Below are 21,027 nucleotides of genomic sequence, written 5' to 3' on the forward strand. Positions count from 1 at the left end.
GTTTCCCTACCCGTCAAGAGGATATCTTTATCCAACTTTGATGTTTGACTTAACTCCGAGCACAGAAGTAAAGGTATCTGAGTGGAAAACTTAAAATATGGGAATGCTTGAAAATCAAGCAAATGCACAGGCAAATGAAGAATAAAGCTGATTGCTAGTGTGACCAGGCTCGCTTAAGATTCAGATAAATAAATCATTGGTAATTAAATGAGAAAGGCTGGTAAAATATATGAGCTGTAGGCAAACACCAATTATAAAACAGAAAATGTTTACCAGAAAACCCTAACCAAATATACAGGAAAAAGAACAACAAAGCTGATTGCTAGTGTGACCAGACTCACTTAAGATTCAGAAAAATATATCATTGGTAATTAAAAGAGAATGGCCAGTGAAATATATGAGCTGTAGGCAAACACCAATTATAAAGCAGAAAATGTTTACCAAAAAACCCTAACCACACTAGAGTGACCAAAAAGTGAGGGGTTAGAGTGACCAAAATCGAGAGTAAAGCAAAAGCATTTTTCCATAAGAAATGAAACCGTATATTTATAAAGTGACTAAATAAAATTCGAATATGTCTTAAGCCTTAGGCTAGAAAATTAAAAAATTACCAACCATAGCAAAGTTGTATCCTGTTCATTTTTGCAAGGACCAGGACCACCATCGCCTCGGTCATTGTTTGCAGCTTTAACAACGTTATTTACAGCTCCAGATGGAGAAAGAAGGAAAAGGTGAATGCAAACGACAACGAGACGAGGGGAAAACAAAGAGCGGAAACCAATTCGACGAAAGGTGAAAGGTGTTCGTCTGTTGATTCGACCCTCCTTTTAACATCCAATCCACGCCGCCTCGAACTTCAACCGCAGGAATCAGCTGGAGGTCCTGGACCATTTCTTCCTCCCCCCTCTCGCCGACACTTTGGCTCTGTGTTCCTTTTCAGCTCTTTTCGACTGTGGCAAGAGTTACGCAAATTGCTGAGCTGGCAAAGGCTGTAAAATTTTATTGGGCATACACACAGCCGACGAGCCGGGACAAATATGCGGTGGTTCGGTGGGAGAATGGGTTTATTTTGTAGCTTCTCTCCGCTTCTGGTGACTGGTGGGCCGCATTACGGCCTTAATTTCCAAAAGAAGCTTTGATTTAAAAGGGAAAACACGAAGACGACGACCATGGGGCGATGAATTTATCGTCGAGAGTATAAAATGTTATGGCCGTCAGGTAAAGGGCCCAAAAAAAAAAAAGGAAGGGCGAGGAAAAGTAAAGGGCTTAGCGGGGGCGTGTCACCTGTCGGCGGGACAAGGACTAAAACTGTTATTTGCACTCGGCTCAGTTACGTGCCGAATCAATTGAGCAACGGCTGATGCTGAAATATCAGGGGTGTTCTTAAGCGGGGGGCTGGAGGGGAGCTTACAAGGTACCCATTTCAGGGGACACACGACTAGGCACTGTAGTTGAGCATAAATCATTTAAGTCGCCTCCTTTACATGCAAAATGTTTACTCAACACCAGTTGGAAAACGACGAAGGAAAACAAAATTATTTGACCAAATCTTAGGATCGAAATATGGAATACCCTAGTTATAAGATTAAGTCAAGTGTATTGAAAAATCTTTAATAGAAATTATATTATCAATGGAAACTTTTTCAAATAGTAATATCAATGAAAAGGTAGGTGATTATAAACTTTTAGCTATATCTATAATGTATATATTAAATGCAAATTTCTCCAAATATGGAATAGATATGTTACTATATACAAATCTATAAGAAAAGCAATATGATCCTTGGAATCTTTTTATAAATAGAAACTTTTGAGTAGCACACTCTTAAAGCAAAATCTGATAGTTAAAACTGTAATGTAGATATTAAATGTAAATTTCTCTAAATAAGCAGTTACAAAGTCAGAATTTTGTATAACCTACAAGAGTCGTGTTATTCTCATCCTTGTAAACTTTTGGGACCAACATGTAATACCCCATGAAAGGCTGCATAAAGCGAAGGGCCCATAAAATTGCTGTAAATTCAGTGGGTGATTGCCGTGCGGTTGGATGGGTGGTTGAGTGGTGCTATTGGTGGCCCACACCTGCCTCGCATGCCAAATGAAGTAAAAGATCTTGGCGCCGGAAAATCTAACAATGTTGTCACACCGGGTGATGCATATTTGATGCTTGTTTTACATATGCCAGCAATCCAGGGACACATGCTCGAAGCAGCCTATCCTAAAACCCACCCACCCAACCACTCAACCATACACGCACACTTTGCCAAAATTTGTCACTGACAATTTTCATTAATTTAAAAAGCCAAATAAATTGTGAAGCTTCAACCGCAACGAGAGCAAACATCTATGCCAACAAAGCGGAAACAAGCAACTGACGCATGTCATTAAAGAGTAGTTACTGTGGGTGGTTGTGGGTGGTTGTGGGTGGTTGTGGGTCGTTCTGGGTGGGAAATGAGTGGGTGGCCTTACAGGGCGTAAGGTATGCATATGTAAGACGCTCTTAAATGGATAGCTTGTTTGTGACGCACAAATAAACACACTTACGCACTTGAAGGCAGGTAAAAGATGCCAGAAACCACTTGCCACCACCACCCACAGAAACCACCCATCCACCCACACAAATACACCCACACACTGTACGCACACCAAAGCAAAATCAGTGCCAAAGAGTTGAAGTGGTCTGAAAAGGTTAAACATAGCTTTTTCACTCACATGTGCTACATATATTGTTATCCTGAGGTTTATTTACATTTTCTTTAAGATTTCATTGGGAAAAATAAATGAATATAAAATAAAAACACTTAGTTTTTTATATCAACAAATTTAATTTGAATCTATTCAACTTAACTATTGATTTATAGAGGAAATAAATAGTAACAGAAATAGACTCATTATTCAAATAAAAATAAAATAAAAAATAAAAAGTTTAAGACCAGCTTAATTAACACAAATATTTAGTATTGTCCAAGGACTAAAGCACCAAAATCATAAAATGTATTGTTTTTCCTTGCTAATATGTGAAAGAAACCCTTGGGAAGATCATTTATTGACATAATTACACAAAAAAGCACTGCATACCATACATATGGCCACCAAATATAATCAAGCGAAATCAATATTCCTCAAGTTCTTACATATAAAGTTCAAGAACAGATTAATTACCACAAATATTTCATATTTTCCAACGTTTAATGACAACAATTCAGATAACGTGTTGTAATGCTTCAGGAGCATTGATCCTGTTAAAATGTGAAAAATTCGCAAAGTGCAATTTGATATTGTGAAGCGCGTTAAAGTGCGAAATAAATTTCGTAATTCATGGAATTTTAATATTTCTTCTTTGAAATATATATATTTTTTTTGTATAATTCATCCGCTGCATTTTTCCAGTGGTTTCAATTCAACAATTTCAAGGGGGTCAACGAACCAACGCAATGTAAATTCATAAAGCAGCAACTTTGTTTGCCTATACGTATATATTTATGTGCTTTTAAGTGTATATATGGATATATAGCTCCTGTGGCATCAACTTCCGATGTCTGCGCCTTCGCACTTTTGGATGACACCGGTAACAACCAGAAAACCAGCCACCCACTCAGTCTGCCAGGAGAAAACACTTCCTGTCATCACACACACACACAGATGTATGTTAAAGTGGGGGTGGGGTGGAAAGAAAAAAAAAATGGGAAAACCAAGCACACACATGTGAAAAGTTACTGGATCCTCTCGCCAGCAGTCATGCTAATAATTTGATGGCACAAGCGAGCGAGCAGCGACAACGTCAGGTGTAAAATATTGTTAAGCGCAAACACAGAAGCACCCATAACACCCAAAAACACACAACACCAGCCCAGCCAACACACACAAATGCACTGAAAAAAAATGGTAAAAATCATAGTTTTCTAACAGCAATTATGGACGAACTTGTTGAAAAACATTAGTAATTGACAAGTAAAATTTAACTTATGTAGTATAAGATATAATAAAGGATATAACATATATCGTAATTCATAAGTAATTATTACTTTGTGGAGGAATATTTTTAAAATTCATTTGGAGTCTTATAAAGCAGCTAAGAAAAATCTTTCAAAATTGCTGCTTTTATGTTTATTTATATATTTATTTTTATTTTTTTTACGACCTCCAAGAACTATCTGTAATAGATACAAAAAAAACAGTAAATCAAACCTTATCAAAACCCTATAAGTAAGTAAAATATATTTTTTAATAAAACTATGGCTATATTTACTTTTATTTTATAAGTCAAATATATCCTGTGTAGTATAAGATATTATATGGGATATATATCGTACCTCTCATATAATTATTATTTTGGTAAGGAATATTTTGGAAATTCTTCTAAATTCTTAGCAAGCAGTTTCAAATTATTTTAAAAAAGCTGTTTTTATGGTTGTTTATATATTTATTTCTTATATTTTTTACGACCTTAAAATACTATCCTTTATAGGTACACAAAAACCTATCAAATTTTTGCAAGTACCTATGTATAATAGGACTATGGATTTCTGTTTCTTTGAGTTTTGGGTTCTATGATTATTTTGAAAATTTCCTTTATTAATTAAAAAAAATATATCGAAATTAAATGTAATCTTCTGCAATCAGTTCTACAACTCATAAATTCAGATAGTCGACATTCTCTTCGTGTAACCCATATTCATATGCAAATCGAGAGAAAAAAAAAAAGAAAAGCCAACCGTCGACGAAGAGGAAAAGGGGGAAAAACAAGCTTGCGGTGTGGGTTGAAAGGCATTTCGTGTTGATGTTGCGTTTTCATTACGCGCAATTTCGGCTGCCACGCCCCTTGCGTTGTTAATTTTCTTTGATGCCGCCGCGCGCGAATTGAATTAAAATCTATTAAAAAGTCACCAGCATGTATGTGTCAAAATCTGGGATTTGCCGGTTACTTTCAATTGCGGACGTGTGTTTTCGGCGGAAAATGGGGGGGCATAGAACTCACCTGCAAATTGGGCGGACAATGATCCAGCAGCTCCAGCATATGTTTGATATTCTGCGCATCCTGTATCACAAAATTCAATTCCATATCGAATTCACCGCCGACCAGCTGGAAAAAAATATAAAATATATGAGTACACAAGTTAAAAATGTGTGCAGTTTTTGGATAGATTGTATATAGATGTATATAGATTAATAGGTGGGGAATATTGTTGAAAAATGTTCACAATTAGTTGAAATCATTTTTCTCTCTTTTTTTTTTTGAAATTTATTTTGTTTGGCCCTCTTTTGCATGTGGATAATCTGGGGGAAAAATATGCGAAAAGTTGACGGCAGATTTGTAATTGGTAAAGTTTGAATTGGAAATAATGGATGTGTGTTTTTAGAGCGTGTATTCAAGTGGGGGCGGTCACGGGAAATGGAAAATGGAAAATGGGAAATGACTGACAAAAGTTTTTTTTCAGGGGAGGGGGAGGGGGTGGTTGTCGAGAGCGATGAGATAACAGAACAGAACCGAGGATGTCGAACAACTAACTGTTGGCTTAAATCCGTTGATTGGGTAAAATCAATGTAGTTTCCATTTATCTAGACCACACAAAAGTGCAAAGCCCCAGATAACTTTACCGGCTTCTTTTAATTGAAATCAATTGAAATGGTAGAGCAACATTTTCGGGTCATCTGAATGCTATTTGTAATTCTCTTTGACAAATAATTGTATTCAGTAGTTACTTTTTTGAAAAAAGTTGTTGGGTTTTTTTGGGAAATATTTAACAGTCTACTTTCTTATTTCAAAATTAATGAAAACAAAAATTTAAATAACAATCTATCAAAGTCATTGGTAATTCCTTTATGTTCGTACTTATAGAGAAAATACTGACTTTAAATATCTTGAACCTAATTCTATTTGATGGATGATGATCGGTCTTTAAACGGCCCAAATCGATGCCTAATTTTCCTATCGCAAAGTTAGTTTTGAAGGGAGATGGGAAGGGATTATCATTTAGCAAGCCAGAGGCCTTTGCTCCCCTACCATTTATTTTCATCCCTAGCATTCGAACCCCCGCCTTTAGTTTCCTTGGGCTTAGGCTAAGTACAGTCGAGTGTGTTAACTGCTTAAGAGCGTGTCCTAGACACATCCTTTTTGCCATCGACGAGCAATCAGGGCGTCCTTTCAGCGGCAACAACAATAACAATCAAGGATGTTGAAGGGGGTTGGAGGAAAAGCCCCCGGTCACGTCACAAAAACGATGGCGGCAAAAAAGGTTCTAACTTAATTATGCCAGGCGCCAAGAAAATTCACTTCCATCGAAATTTCGAAGCCGCACTAACCCCCTTTTTTGAAGACTACGCCCATTGTCAATATATATATAGATATATTTTTTTAGTCCAAAAAAATTGTTTTTCATGCTCTCTTTGCGCGCTTTAATAGAATCAGCAAAAATAAATTCAATAAATTGATTAGAGCAAATGGGGGGAAAGAGAAAAGGACTTTTCGATGTCTAGCTCACAAGTGGTTACAAGTGTCCTTAGACCAGACAAAAAAACAGACCTACACACATACCAGCAGGGCGATAAAAATCCCCAACTGTATTTATGTCTGTTTTTGTTTGTTTTTCTCGCATTTTTTTTTTCTATGGGGAAAAACTAAGAGGGTTTTGGCGGCCGACAGTTTGGCGCCTGGCCATCAATGGACCACACCCACAATCCCAGTGTCCTTAACCCAAACCACCCACCCAAACACCAGCCCACTCACTACTTTTCTGCGAGTGCACTCGAGAGCAGCTTTATAATTATGCGAAAACGATTTTACCGGCTTTTCCCCCGCCCAACCAACAGGGTTTTTCTTTTCTTTTTATTTTGTTATCCCTTTTTGTGGTTTATGGCCACGGCCACGCCCACAATTCGCCTTGTCACCTGGCAACATAAAAAAAATAAAAAGGGAGAGGAAGGAAAAGCCAGGTAACAATATGGCCAGCAAATCTGTTGTGATGCGAACATAAAGCGAAATCAAAGCCAGAGACTTCTCACCCTCGGATTTGAATTCCCCCCCCTGGCTTTTCGTGGCAATGAAAACAAACAGCAGAGGAGCCCCCTAAGTCCCACGGATTAGGGAGCAATTTATAATGCCCCTTTAAGTCGGTTGCCCAAGCCAATCCAAACCAAACCAAACCGAACCAGACCAAACCAAAGCAAAGCAAACCAAACCACCCAACTACCACCAATCTCAGCGGAAGGATTTTCCTCATTTCGCAGCATAAACACAAAAACAGTAGAGCTTACTCGAAAGCTTTTTGATTAATTTAATTTCCAGTACTTAACCTACTTAAAAAACGGTTTAAGCTACATTTGCTCCATAACAAATTTATAAATATTTATTTTTTAAGTCACTCAAGATAAAGGAAAATAAATAAAATAATATAATAAAATAAGAATATAATAAATTTAAAAATAGTAAAAATAAAAAAACAAAATAAAATAAAATTATTAAATAAAATAACATAAAGAAAGGTTTTTAAAAAAATATAAAACATAAAGACAGATATAAATTAAGAATATTAACTAGTAAAAAATACTAAAACATAAGATTGCTATGGACCTTGACCATTTTATGATTTTTTAAAAGGAAACATTAAGGCGACTCATTTTTTGACTTATAGAATTTGTTATAATAATGGCTAATTTGTTATGTAATTAAATTATTTTGATCCCTTTATTTTTGGTTAGTAGTATTTTAATGATAGCTATATAAATTGCCAAAGAAATAGCTCCGAAAATATCACTATAAATTCCATTAAGCGAAAACCACAAGTGTGACAAGCAAAGAAATTCATATATTTAAAACAAAAAAGAAAAACAAAAAATGCGGAAAGAGCGAAGAGTGGTGAGGCGAAAGGAAAAACGCTCATTCATATTTAAATTAAACTTTGTGGAAAGTTTTTCCAGTTTTCCTACCCATGAAACCAGCCTCCCAATTAACGCGGCCACCCACGATTTTCAGCCTGCCTCGCAGCTTGTCTTAGTACAAGCATTTTAAACGCCGCTTAATTATATTCGTCTGCCACACAAAAGAACGCACCCCCCCCCCCCCCACAGCCCAATGATTTTCCACAGTTTTCCCCACGCTACCCAGCATTTCCCCAAGAAGCCAGAGCTTCGCACCTTTTTCTAGCACATTTAGTCAATTTTAAGTTCATTTAAAAATCAGAAAAAAAAAAGTTTTTCCTTTTTCTCGTTTCACTTTGCTGTAGATTTTCTACATTTCATTTGTGCGGCGGAAAAGCGGTGGAAACTCTGGCATTGACGTGTCGCCCGTCCGCCTGTCACCTTGTTATCCTCACCCACCTTTTCGCTTATTTAAAGTAAATTGAATTTCTATTTTATTTAAAATGCGAATTGAGACGCACTAAAAGTTCTTCAAGTGCCCAAGCATTTCCCGGGAGAAGCGTGGAAATGCCAGTTTTCCGGGAGTTTCCTTTTATTCTTATTTTGGGTTTTTTTTTATTTTGGCTCTGTGAAGGTGTAAAAATTACAATTTTACACTGGCAATGAGACCGAAATTTCTTCCTTGGGGTCCGGAATTTCCCTACTTTCTCTTTGCAAAGTGAAAGAGAGTTTGCCTTATCTCTTTTGTAATTCAATTTGATTTCAACAAGGAGTTGGAGGGATAAAAGTGGAAAATATAGAGGGGCGTTAAGTGCATTGAAATTGTAATTGAGGCAGAGTTAACTTTTTGAATAAGTAAAAAAGTCAGTTTTGCCACCCTATGGCAAAACGAGTAATAATCTTGTTATATCTTTAGTAAATTGGTTACGGAATAAAATGAAGCGAAATACTTATAGTTTCATGTACATATTGCCGAACTATATTTAATTAAAGATTTCAATTGAACGATAAAATACAAAAACCAATATGTAATCAATATGTAAAACAGACAATTGAAAAATACAGAAAATAATTAAAATCTGAATACTATACCAATTTATTCAAATGTAATAAAAAGTACAAGATTTTAAATTATATTTAATTAAAGATATCAATTAACATGTAAAATAGGCAATAAAAATACGAAATCAAGAGCAGATTATTTACAATTCAATGAATAAATTGTTTTCTTCTTTTAATTGTAGTATATTTGATATCAAATAGTTTAAGGCGTTAAATTCATTAAAGGCATCCAAATAATATGAAGAATACATTTGGTTTAAAGAAATCCTAACTGTCGATTATCAAGTGTATTGATTTCGTGTTCGCTCAACCTACGGACTAATTTTTTTTGGCCACATATTCAGAGCCATTGGCAATCCCCCAAGAACCTTGATTACGCCTATGCAGATATTCACAGCAATTGAGTCTCAGGTCTCGGGGAAAAACTGCCTTTTCCCCATTTCCATTTCCCAATTTTTCGCATTTTCCTTGGGTTTGGAGAAATGCGTTCCGTTCTGGCTTTTCCCCGACTATTCTCGCCAGACTTGCTAGCACTTCTTCTTGGTTTTCCTTCTTTTTTCTTTTGTGGGACAAGGCCCTCATCACCATGCCACTTCACTTCCCTTTGCTTTGTGCCGAATTTTCCGACTTTCCCACCAACCGCCAACCCCCTTTCTTGTGTCATTAGGGAATATTCGCAGTTTTCTCGTGGTTAAGCTTTTAAAACAGTTTTGAAAAGTACACAGGCTCTGGGGTTCCCATGCCATTCACGCTTATCATACGTAAAAATTGTTGCCACAGTTTTGTTTTTCTTTTATTTTTTACGCTACTTTTAAGTTCGGTTTTGGGTTTTGGGTTTTGGCTTTTTGCAGCTTTTTTTTTGGACTTCACTTCTTTGTGTGTTTTACTCAATTTCTGTTTTACTTTTGCTGGGAACCAAAGGAACCGAAAGAAAAAAGAATTGCTCGTTGGGGAAATTTTCCTGCACAAGTTTTTATTGTTTTTTTCTTCGGTTTCTCGAATTTTGTTGTTGTATTTCCTTTGGCTTTTTTGGCACCTCCTTGAGGGCTTCCCAAAAGCAACTTGGTAGATTACTTTTGATTGTTCCATTTGAATATTTTACAGCTAGCATTGCGGCAAACTCTCCGACTGATGGCCTCATTAGTTGTGACTCCTTTGGGGGGGGGAGGTCTGGAATATATCTTTTCTGCTCTTTTTTCTTGTTTGTTTGTGTATTAGGAATTATTGATGATCTGGGGGAAAACTCCCTTTATACGAAATCCGAAACCCCCACATCATTTATCATGACAAACAATTGCCCCAGGACCAAAACATTCTTCTATAATTATTATTATTCCACCGCCATTTATACTGGCTCCTTTCCTTGATAAAAGGATTCCTTGGATTTCGTATACACATATACGCATAACTGACAGACATCAATCAGATTCCTGGAAAAAACAGCAAGGAAACAAGCGGAGAAAAACAATAAAACAAAAATAGATGTAGATAGGTGCGTAGGATGCACTGTGGAAAACCTGCAGCAGTATTTGATTCATTTTATTATATCTAGATCCTAAGTCTTTGGATTGGATTATATTATTTTAATTCATTTTTTTTTGGTCTCTAGATCTTTAATCGTTTGGATCGAATTATATTATCTTAACTTATTTTTTATTATATCAAAATTTCAAATCTATTGGATCGGATTATATTGTTTTCATTATTTTTTTTTATTATATCTAGATCCTTTATCTATTGGATCGGATCATTATTTTCATTTATTTTTATTATATCTAAATCCTTAATATATTGGATCGAATTTTAATTTATTATGTCCAGACCCTAAGTCTATTGGATTATATCTAGATCCTAAGTCTATAGGATCGGATTATATTATTTTAAATTTTGTTTTTCTCTTCAAAATTGTTTTGTATCATCTTAGCATCATGAGTTTTAACTGTTAAAAATTTGTTGAGCCTTGCCTATCTTTAATAATATTTTTCTCTGTGTACACCAAGATGTCTTGAATTCAGGTTGCTTTATCCTCCAGCCCCATTTCAACATTCAACATTTATTTATTTTTTGGTTCTTTTTTTCTTCGTTGCCTTTAATCTGTTTTATCTGGCACGGCTTTCGCTCTCCTTGGCTTCTCCTTATCCTTATCAATATGCAAAAGTTCGTTCCGACAGAGAAGGCGAAAAATGGGCGGGGCGGGGGCAGTGGGCGTGGCATGCTGGAAACTTTTGGCTAGGAGGCAGCTGATTGAGTGTATAGTCCAGTGGACAGGAGGGTTCAGGGGCGGGGGAAAGGGACTTACTTCTCTGCACTGGAAATTGTTAAGCATAGACATTAAAATAAATTTATGCTATAAAAATACACACACACACAGATATATATATATTTGTATATATGTATATTAAACACTGGGTGGATCTGGGAAGTTGACTGAGCTCAGAAAACGCTGAAAATTGTTTATCGCCATGAAAAGTTTTCAGTTTGCCCCCGCTACTGGTTGTTCTTGTTGTTTGTTTGTTTGTTTGTTTGCTTGCTTATTTTTCCTATTTTCCATTGCATACTTTGCAGCGCATGTGTTTGTCTGCCAGTGTGTGTGTGTGTGTGTGTGTGTCCTGTGCCTGTGTGCGTTTTCAGTTAATCGAAAAAGTTAATCATCGAAGTTTTGCGCCGCAAGAGCTGCTTGGTCATTGCTAAATTTATTCACGAAAAACAAATGAAAATCAAAAAATTAAAATCGCTTTGTAAAACCAGAAAAAAAGACTGGGAAATACTCTTTAGTCATTTTGGAATTTATTAGTGAATTTATAATAAATATTCACTGCTGACTAAATTATTAAACTTCCGCCCTAAGAAATTGACATAATGGAATGGATAAGGTCAGAATGAGGCATGACAAACCTCGTTAGGCTTGTTGTTTAATTTCCAATCGATTGACATTAAACCTGAAAAATGCGAAAATTGGTCAAAAAATAAATTCTCTCTAAAATTATTTGGATCGTTAGCATATGTTGCAAGTTGCCCAACTCAGTTGGACTTATAGCCATACGCCCTGATTTGGCCAAACTACGATTGAAAAACGGGTAAAAAAATCGCATTTTTTGACCAAAATCTGAGTTTCGTATTTTTGACTAAAATCGGAATCCCATTTTTTCGGCTTAAGATATCAGTTTTTTTGCTGATATGAAGTAAATAAACGTCAGAACGAGGAATGCCATACCATGTTGTGCTCGTAGTTTAATTTCCAATACATTGGCACTCAAACCTGAAAATTTTTTATGTTGGCCATTTTTCGCAAAAAAAAAGAAGTCAATGAAAAAACCGAAAATTGGTCAAAATATAAATTTTCCCTAAAGTGATGGGGATTGTTAGCATAGCTAGCAGGCTGCTTTAAACAGTAGGTCTCTTAGCTGTACGCCTTGATTTGTCGAAACCACGATTGAAAACCCTTAAGAAATTAGTATTTTTGACTAACATCTGAATCCCATTTATCTGTACAAAATTCAACAGCTTATGGAGAAATAAACTGCACACAAAAAAGAATCGAAATGAAATTAGACATCAAATGGATGGCAAGTGTACATTAAGCAAATGAGAAACGGGGATCTTTTCTTGGCCCCATCCTATGTGTATCTGTGTGTGGATTGTGTGCGTTTGTTAACTTCCTTTTCATCATCTCAATATCCTTTGGCCTACTCGACTTTGATTTGAAGGCTTACAATTATTACCTTCCCAGTTGATTGGCTGCCAGGGCAGGTTGGTCCAATGATGAACCAACCACCAACCAACCGGGAGAATCTTCCAACCACCATTAGCCACAATGAGCTTCCTTTTAGCGGAAGTTTTCGACTGGCAAACATTTTGGAGAGACGAGAAATTGCATTGCATATTATTTGCTGATTGATTGAGTGATTGATTACTGCCTAGGCACCTTCGACAATTTGGAATGGAAGACTGAAAACCACCCTCTTTTGGCCGCCTTACAGCTTTTTCACGGGGGGTTGCCACATCATCATAGTCATCACGTAGACATTTTATAGGCGCTGCTCCATTGAAAGCTTTACAAATTGTCATTTGAGCCTTGGGGGAAAGAAGCGAACGCTGTGTTATTAAGTGCCAAATGACAGTCCTCTGCGTGTCCTTTGACATTGACTTGACTGCCGAGACTTTCTTCCGCCAGCCACCGAAAAAAAAAAAATAAAATAAAAAAATAAAAGACAGCCATTAGTTTGTCATTGTCTGCGACATCCTCGACTTTGAACGTCAATAATTGAGCGTAAAATATGATTTAAAAAAAAAAGAAAGCCAAAATGATGGGTGGGTCGATTCTCCTTGCTGAAAAAGGAGAGCAGCACCTGCACTTGTCTTGATTGCTGTCTAGTCTGACTTCTGGATAATAACAAAAAAATTCCACTTGTATTTTTTGTACATAGAACATATATACCAGATCTTTCCTTTCCCCATCCTGCGCCGCAAAGTTCAATTTGAAAATGGTAGGTCTTGGTGGATAAGTACTGCTTGACTGCGCTTTTCAATCTGCACAAAAAGCCAAAGCAAAAAGTCGAGGGCAAAATATAAAAAGACAGAGTGTGATAGAAAAGCACACATTACTTGCGTCACAACAAAATGAAAAATTAAGAAATCTTCCCCTCCTATCTCTTTCTCGCACAGAGCACAGAAATAATACAAGTAATGGAAAAGGAAAAGGATTCTTCTGTGGCCTTTCGCCAAGAATGCATTTGTCTGCTGATGCTGATGGCAATGCTCGTCGTTTCGACCGCAATTCATCAGGAACCGAATGGAACTTTGGCCAAGACAGCTGGATGTTGGGATGCGAGACAGGATTCCAGGATTCGAACAAATTAGATGACAGGATATTAATCTGGCAAGCGGCCATGGTGGGATTATTGATGAGTGTGTGTTTTAGTGGCATTCAGTTTTAGTGGTTGCAATCAAGGAGGCTCTGTTTGCTCCGGGGAGTTTAATTAGGTTATTAAAGACCAGGATCCTGGAAAGACCAGGATAAGGGTCAAAAGTGAATTATCACAGGTCATGTGCATCTTAAAACGCCTCATAATTGCTTTTATCGTTGCGATTATCTCCAAACGTATTGCAATTAACCTCATGTTGTATAGCACTTAAGTTGATTGCCTTTGAAATGCAATATTTTATGGTACCAAGGCTTTGAGAATTATTTAGCAAATGTGCATATAATTCAATTTCAAGCCATTAAATTGCAGTACTAAGGGAATCTAAATACTTTAATGCAAATAATGATGATTCTTATATTAATAATATAAGGAGTTTAGGTTAAAAACTTATTGATTATAGGATGGTAAAATTATATAAGGTATTTTTTTTTGAAAATTTGTTTATTTTGGTATTGGAGACTTACTAGAGGTTTGCTAGATTTTTAAATTTCAGAATAAAAGATTGTTTAGAAATCTCCAAGTAAATTCTTAACTCAACATCTAGCTCTATATCTTTGTATTTAAGTGCTCGAAAGAAATAGATGCACCGCCCACTTTTCTGGGAATATTCGTGAAATGTACTCGAAATGCTGAAATGGGTTGGGGAAAAATTGTGGGCGGGTCTGCAGAAGGAAGCACTTTGCAACTTCCTTGCTGCAATTGGAGTGGCAAGGCTTTATGGCGGCTGCCACTTCGTTTTGGCACAGGTAAAAGACAAAAGAAACGGAATACTTTCACGATGCAGAAAAGAGAAGAAAAGATACAGGGAAATGCTGCTGAAAAGCCAACGGCCTCTATAACTCCGCCCCGCTTTTTGCTTTTTGCATTTTACATTTTGCTTTTTGCAAAATTAGACAAAATTAGCAAGGAAGCTTAGCTTCCAGCTTCAGACTCAGCCCGAAAGGAAAAATAAACCTAAAAAAAAAAAATAGAAGGGGGAAGGACGAGGAGACAAACTCTTGAAAGCCAAAAAGCCGCAACGAAAATGGGGAATGGGGGCTAAAAAGGTGGCCACTTTGCTTAATTAAACGCGCCAGTTTCGTTGTGGCTAGAGATTGAAAACTGTGCCAAGTGCCTCCAGTCGACACTTCAAGTGGCTCCCTCGGCTGGGGCAATTTTTAATTTAAATAATTAAAGAAAAGGTGCCAACTTGAGTTTATCAGCCCAAGAAACACGGAAGTCTTGGTGCAAAAAAAAAAAAAACAAAATGAAGAAGCGGAGGGGAGAAAAATAAGATAGGAAAACACCAACCCTGCTAAGTGCCATCAGCATTTGGCATCAGCACTTTTCATTTTAGCACCTTTCAGCAATAAAATTTTCTGCACAACTCGACAATTTTATGCTCTCCTCCCACAGACAAAAGGTGGAAAAACACAAGAACCGGGAGTCTGGGAAAATAGAATGAGAGCGACTAGTCGTAGTTAAAAGATCTACACGCTCCGATAGGCTTAGACTTTTTAATGAAAAGCCAAAGGAGAATATCCTTAGAGCAGCACCCCTCCACCGCCAAGAAAAAGAGGAAAGTCTTGTACAAAAGTAGCTAGTGAACGAGACTGCGATTATTTGCTGAAGATAAGGGCACATCCCTTTGGACCCGCAATCCCAAAAGGCTCAAACACACACCATACCACAACATACCATATTAAAAAGCCAAGGTGGAGATGGTGTTGCCCCGATAAGGTCACTTTATTGGGTGGGGTTAAGGAGGCGAAAACTTCTCCAACAAGAAGTATCTAAATATCAGATAATATCAAACATCTAAGGTGTCCTTTTAGAGGCACAAAGGAAAGTCATCAAGCGTTTTATTTTTAAAGAACATACCAAATTCTGTAGTTAATCCAGTTTTTCAAGATTCCTATGGAAACAAAACTAAGATTTTTTGCAGAATTATATTTAAGGATTCTAAAATATATTATTTAATTTTATCTTCAACGCAATGTATGTTTGTTCATATCTTTGATTAGGCTAAATAAAATCAGAAAATCGGATAAGGATTATACATACATTTATACAATAATAATAAGCCTAATATTGAGCATCTAAATTGGGATTAGAAATTCGGATTAGAAATTCGCCCTTAATTGAATACAATGAATTAAAGACAGCCAAGGGGTGAATTTAAGACAATTCATTGGATTTTTCTTACTCCCCTCCACATCCCAATCCCCCTTTTAGTCAGTTGCTTGGACAAGTCAACTAATTAGGTGCCAAATGAGAAAAGAAAGAAGGGAAAATGAAACTAAATGGGAAAGAGAGAGTGGGCCGAATAGAGTCGAGTCGACGATTAGCTAATAAGACGATTGGCAGTGGCAAACTTTTGCCATTGGCCACTTTGTGAAATTGTTTGCCATATTTGCAGCTGCTGAAACTTTATCGGCCGTGGCAACACCAACACATGGACAATGGACTCACAGATACTAAATACACATATCTGTATACACACTTGCTTTTACGCACACACACACACACACACACACACACACAGGCACATACGAACTAATCAAATAAACTGAACCAACTTGAGGCGATGAACACAACAGCAATAGAGTCAACAGAATGTTGCTGGATGGGCTATATGTCCTATGTCCTGGGATCAGGCGATGGCCACGCGCATTGAATATGGAATATATGCGATGGCGAAACACAGCCGCAGCAGCAACAGCACGGCAGCAACATCAACAGCACACCAGCAACACCAAAAGCACGACAGCAACACCAACAGCAGGGCAGCAACAATAAGGACTCATGTCCAGTGCGGCAATATGAAGAGCCCTTATTAAGTAGAAGGTCATATCGAGTTACACACTTCGTGTTGAAATTTGCACAAGGAGAGGGAAACGGAACATGTGCGGCTACACTGAGAGAAAAAAAAGAGTCCGAATGGTCCGAAAATAATAAACTTGCCGAGTAACAACGCTCTTTTATCTAAAACGCGAATTCTTTAGCATTTTTAGCAACTTGTTTACAACATTAACCAGTAACAACGCTCTTTTATCTAAAACGGGAATTCTTGAGCATTATTAGCCATCGCTTTTATTCGAAAATAAGTGGGGCCAATGAACAATAAAGTTGCCGAGTACCAACGCTCTTTTAACTAAAACGCGAATTCTTTAGCATTTTTAGCAACTTGCTTACAAGTTTAACGAGTAACAACGCTCTTTTTCTCAAAAACGTGAATTCTTCAGCATTTCTAGCTAGAATATTGTTTAAATTTTTTTTTAATAAATATTATATTATATTATATTTACAAATATATTTTTCTTTCTGCATCAAATGCAGAGAAAAGAAAAAAGCGGGATGGGTAAAAATATCACAGAGTCGGTGGGTTAAAGTTTGTCAAGCTGTCGCTGCTTTTCCGTGGCAAGTGGCAGACTAATTAATGAATTGGCATAAGTTTCTGTGGACTCCACATACCAACCCAACCCCCCAAAAATATTCCCACACACACACACACTCGCCCGCTGTACACAACATAAATGTCAAAAGTAAGAGGAGAAAGTAGCACAAACTATGTGTTATAATTTACTTTGGGTTTGCCTCGCTTTTCTTTTAGGGCTCTATTCGATTACAACGCCCAGATGAAGTTACATTTTTGTTGGCGCTAAGGAAACTCCTTTGATTGTAGTGTGGGAAAAATGGAGCGGATTTAAACACAGAGATAATAAATATGATAGGTAGCAAAGAAAAAAAAACTACATGCTTAAGTTAATTGTGATATTATTATAATAAGCAAGGAATAATAACGAAATTGATATCTATGAGCTTGCATTGAGTGAAATGTCGAAATAGTTTCATCATCATATTAAAAACGAAACCTAAGACAATAATAATAATCCAAGAGGGAAGATTTCCAATTTGCCACGGGCAAAGGCAAACATTTCTTGGTCATTAGTGGAAGTTCGGCTAATTGCTGAAAACCGAAATTCCAGCTTTTAGCCACCAGTGCCTTGAACCACCATTGAAGCTGCCAGCAAAATTGCTGCCAATTAGCGAGTCTTGTGCGACTAGGCAATTATTATGCGCTAGATGTTGCTGCGGCTGATGCTGAGCCAAATTAGCGACAGCAACAAAATAAGTTTCCCTGTTTATCCACCCTACTTCTCTCTTTCCCACTTTATTTTCCCTGGATTTTTCTTTTTCCGCCACCCCATTTAAGTGGTTGAGCGAAAATGGTAGCATACTTTTAAGCGTTGTTTGTGCTTTTTTTCACGGTCAGAGTGCCATAAAATCCACAACAAAGAATTGCCTATTATATATATATATATATATATATATATACTATATATATATAGGTACGCGTTTACGCTGTATTTTAAATCTAAAACCACGAAAAATTTATATATATAGAGAAGGGACATTAGCCGCATTTTGTCTTGGCAACCACACACACACACACCCCTAAACCCAAAAAAAAAAAAGAAAATTTATATATATATAGAGAAAATACACCAACACACGTGTCCATTTTGTGCATGCGAATCACGTAGGTGAAAAAAGAGGCGGCAAAGGGGGCGTGATGTTGCAAAAATGCTAGGTGTTGCTGGTGTTTTTGTAGCTAGTTTAAATGCTCAACGCCATGCCATGCTCATTTTTTAGTGAAGTTTTATTCGAAAAGACAAAGTCTACGACATGTACGTGCAACAATACACAGGGCAAGAGGGAGATGGCACTACACTACACAGCCACTGGAGAAAGGGACAGGCTGAGGCTGGCCAGAAAGAGATGGCTAGAGATAGATAACTAGAATGATGGCACAAAATGGGGCCGCGCGATATCCATTCAAATAGATGATTGGCCATATGTATGTACCTCCCTTCTCTTTCATTTCCCCCATCTCTATCGCTATTGCTATCGCTATCGCTATCGCTATCTCTATCTATACTGCTAGTTCTTACTCTTTCTATCTTTCTTTATTTTTGTTTTTTTACACACACTAGCTAAATTGCCAGATTTTTGACAACATTTTCCACACAGACAATGAATTTCAAGTGCCAAAATGTGAGGAAAGGCATTCGCCTTGTAAATTGAATCGGTCCTGCCAACTATTTGATCCTGTTGGTATTTACAGTGGCTTTTCCAAAAAAATGAAGCAATGAAGAATTGCAGAAGACCTTCTCTAATTTGGCGTTCTTACATTTGTTGTAGAGTGCATTCTAGAAAACAATCACGTTTGCCCAGAATGACTTGCAACTAAAATACTAATGGTTTTGGCAAGTATATTGAAATAAGTATAGATGAATGTACAATTTAAAATGTATATTAAACATTTTTGTTAAAGTATATTCCGCATTTATTATTATTATTTTACAGTCAATGATTTGAAAAATTAATTTAATTTTTCATATTTGTTCATTTGCTTCTCTCCTTAATAGCCTTCATATCCTTTTGCAAAAATTTCAAATAAAAATACCAAGAAAAATCAAGATAGCTCTTATAATTGAAATAAAAGCTTGGCTGGCCATTAAACTGACACATATTGGTATAAATAGAGAAAATATTTGAACAAATTAAGTTTCCTATTTCACAAAATTCTAAGACACAGAGAAAACAAATATGACTAATGTCTGATCAAAGTTGATATATTTTCATACACCCCTGCTGCTTCATCTTACTTCTTTTCGCTTAGTGCACTTGTCTGAGTATTTATTTTATGGTTTTAGTTTGCGCTTAATAAACTGTTTAAGTTTTGAAATGCAGACGGCTGAGTGGCAGACAGAATGCTTCAACAGTCGGGCCAACTTATTGTTCAAATTGTGCCACTGGCAACAAACACTTGCACGCACATATATGCAGATGCACTCATACATGCACACCAAAAACACACAGATACATACACACACACGTGACTGCATAATAAGCAAGTGCTTGAAAGGCCTCAAAAGCAAACAACAGCAATAGCAACAGCAACACGAGTGGAACAAGCCACCTCAACGATTCTGTTTGGGTTGCTGATGATGCACAACCAGTCGGTGGATAGGGACAATAGGGGGTTTAAAACGGGGTTTAGAATGCCCCAAAAAGGGGGGGGGGGGTGGTGGAGAAGGGAAGCCGGTGTTTGTGCATGTTTGCCGCATTCGGAGTGTACGCAAATTTGCATAGATTCAAGCATCACGTTCGCGTCTCACCTGTCCAAAAGGAGAGAATCCATAGAGGGAAAATGGTAGAAGAAAATCCAAGGGAAAAGGTGGAAAATCCCGAGGTGAAGACCCCACACAATGCCCTTAACAATTGTCTATACATCCTGCCATTTAATTAGCAAATTCAGTGAGAATCTTAAATGCAGCTAAAATTTAAGAACTCACATACATTAACCTTTAGTATTCCATACATAGTGTTTATTATTATTATTATTTGACCAAAATGTTTAGGGATTTATACAATTATAAAATAAAGTTTTCCATCTCAAGTGCTTACTTTAATCGATTGTCTGCACTTTGCGATTTTTTTCTATTTCTTGCAAGATATCATCTTTTAAAGATGGCTCTTAAGTTACAACCCCCCTTAAAGTCGTTTTGCAGTGCCGCCCACGTCAACATTTTTTGAAATTGATGATGTCGACGCACATTATGAGGTTCAATATCCTGGATAATGACGACAAATTGCGCAATATTTGCACCAGACATCGGCCAAAGGGGGCATGTCCTGTAGGATCTTGTGGACGGTGGGTGGTTGGATGCTTGGTTTGGGTGTGTGATATAGCTCGAGTGTCCTTGGTCACCAACTTCACTGCTGTTGCTGCGGTCAAACATGATTGATGAACGCTAATTAATGCGGCGGGCCTTGTCCTCGTCTCATTTCAATTCGCTCACAAATTGTGTAATTAATTCTCATCTCGAGTGTCCCTATAATTATGAGGCGCACAAACACAGCCCCTCAAATTCCCTTCACTTATTTTCCACCCAGCCACTTGAGGGGAACTCAATGTCGCGCTCATCTCGTTGAGTACCTACTGTAGTTGAAGGACTTTCGAAAAAGGCCTTCTTGTTTAATGTTTGCTTTTTTTATATTAAAAATTTTTTTTTAAATTTGTTTTCTTTTTTAAAACTAAAAAATATATGCACTTCCTTTTATAATACCCTCCAACTTTGGGCTCGACAGTTAAATAACCCAATTATAACTACATTTCGTACATTTTCTCTGATAC

At 37.0% G+C, this 21,027-nt stretch overlaps 1 protein-coding gene across 25 annotated transcripts in view; it reads right to left on the reverse strand.

The window, feature by feature from the left end:
* LOC119555898 (neurobeachin) overlaps window positions 1-21,027 on the reverse strand; it is a 193,626-nt gene that overhangs the window by 52,442 nt on the left and 120,157 nt on the right. For all 25 annotated transcript variants that reach the window (XM_037867573.1, XM_037867572.1, XM_037867589.1 and 22 more), the window contains one exon: window positions 4,979-5,083. In XM_037867573.1, coding sequence (XP_037723501.1) covers window positions 4,979-5,083 — 105 coding nt within the window. The remainder of the gene's footprint in view (window positions 1-4,978; window positions 5,084-21,027) is intronic.

The sequence above is a fragment of the Drosophila subpulchrella genome, chromosome X (assembly GCF_014743375.2).
Source record: "Drosophila subpulchrella strain 33 F10 #4 breed RU33 chromosome X, RU_Dsub_v1.1 Primary Assembly, whole genome shotgun sequence".
In the NCBI taxonomy this organism is placed as follows: domain Eukaryota; kingdom Metazoa; phylum Arthropoda; class Insecta; order Diptera; family Drosophilidae; genus Drosophila; species Drosophila subpulchrella.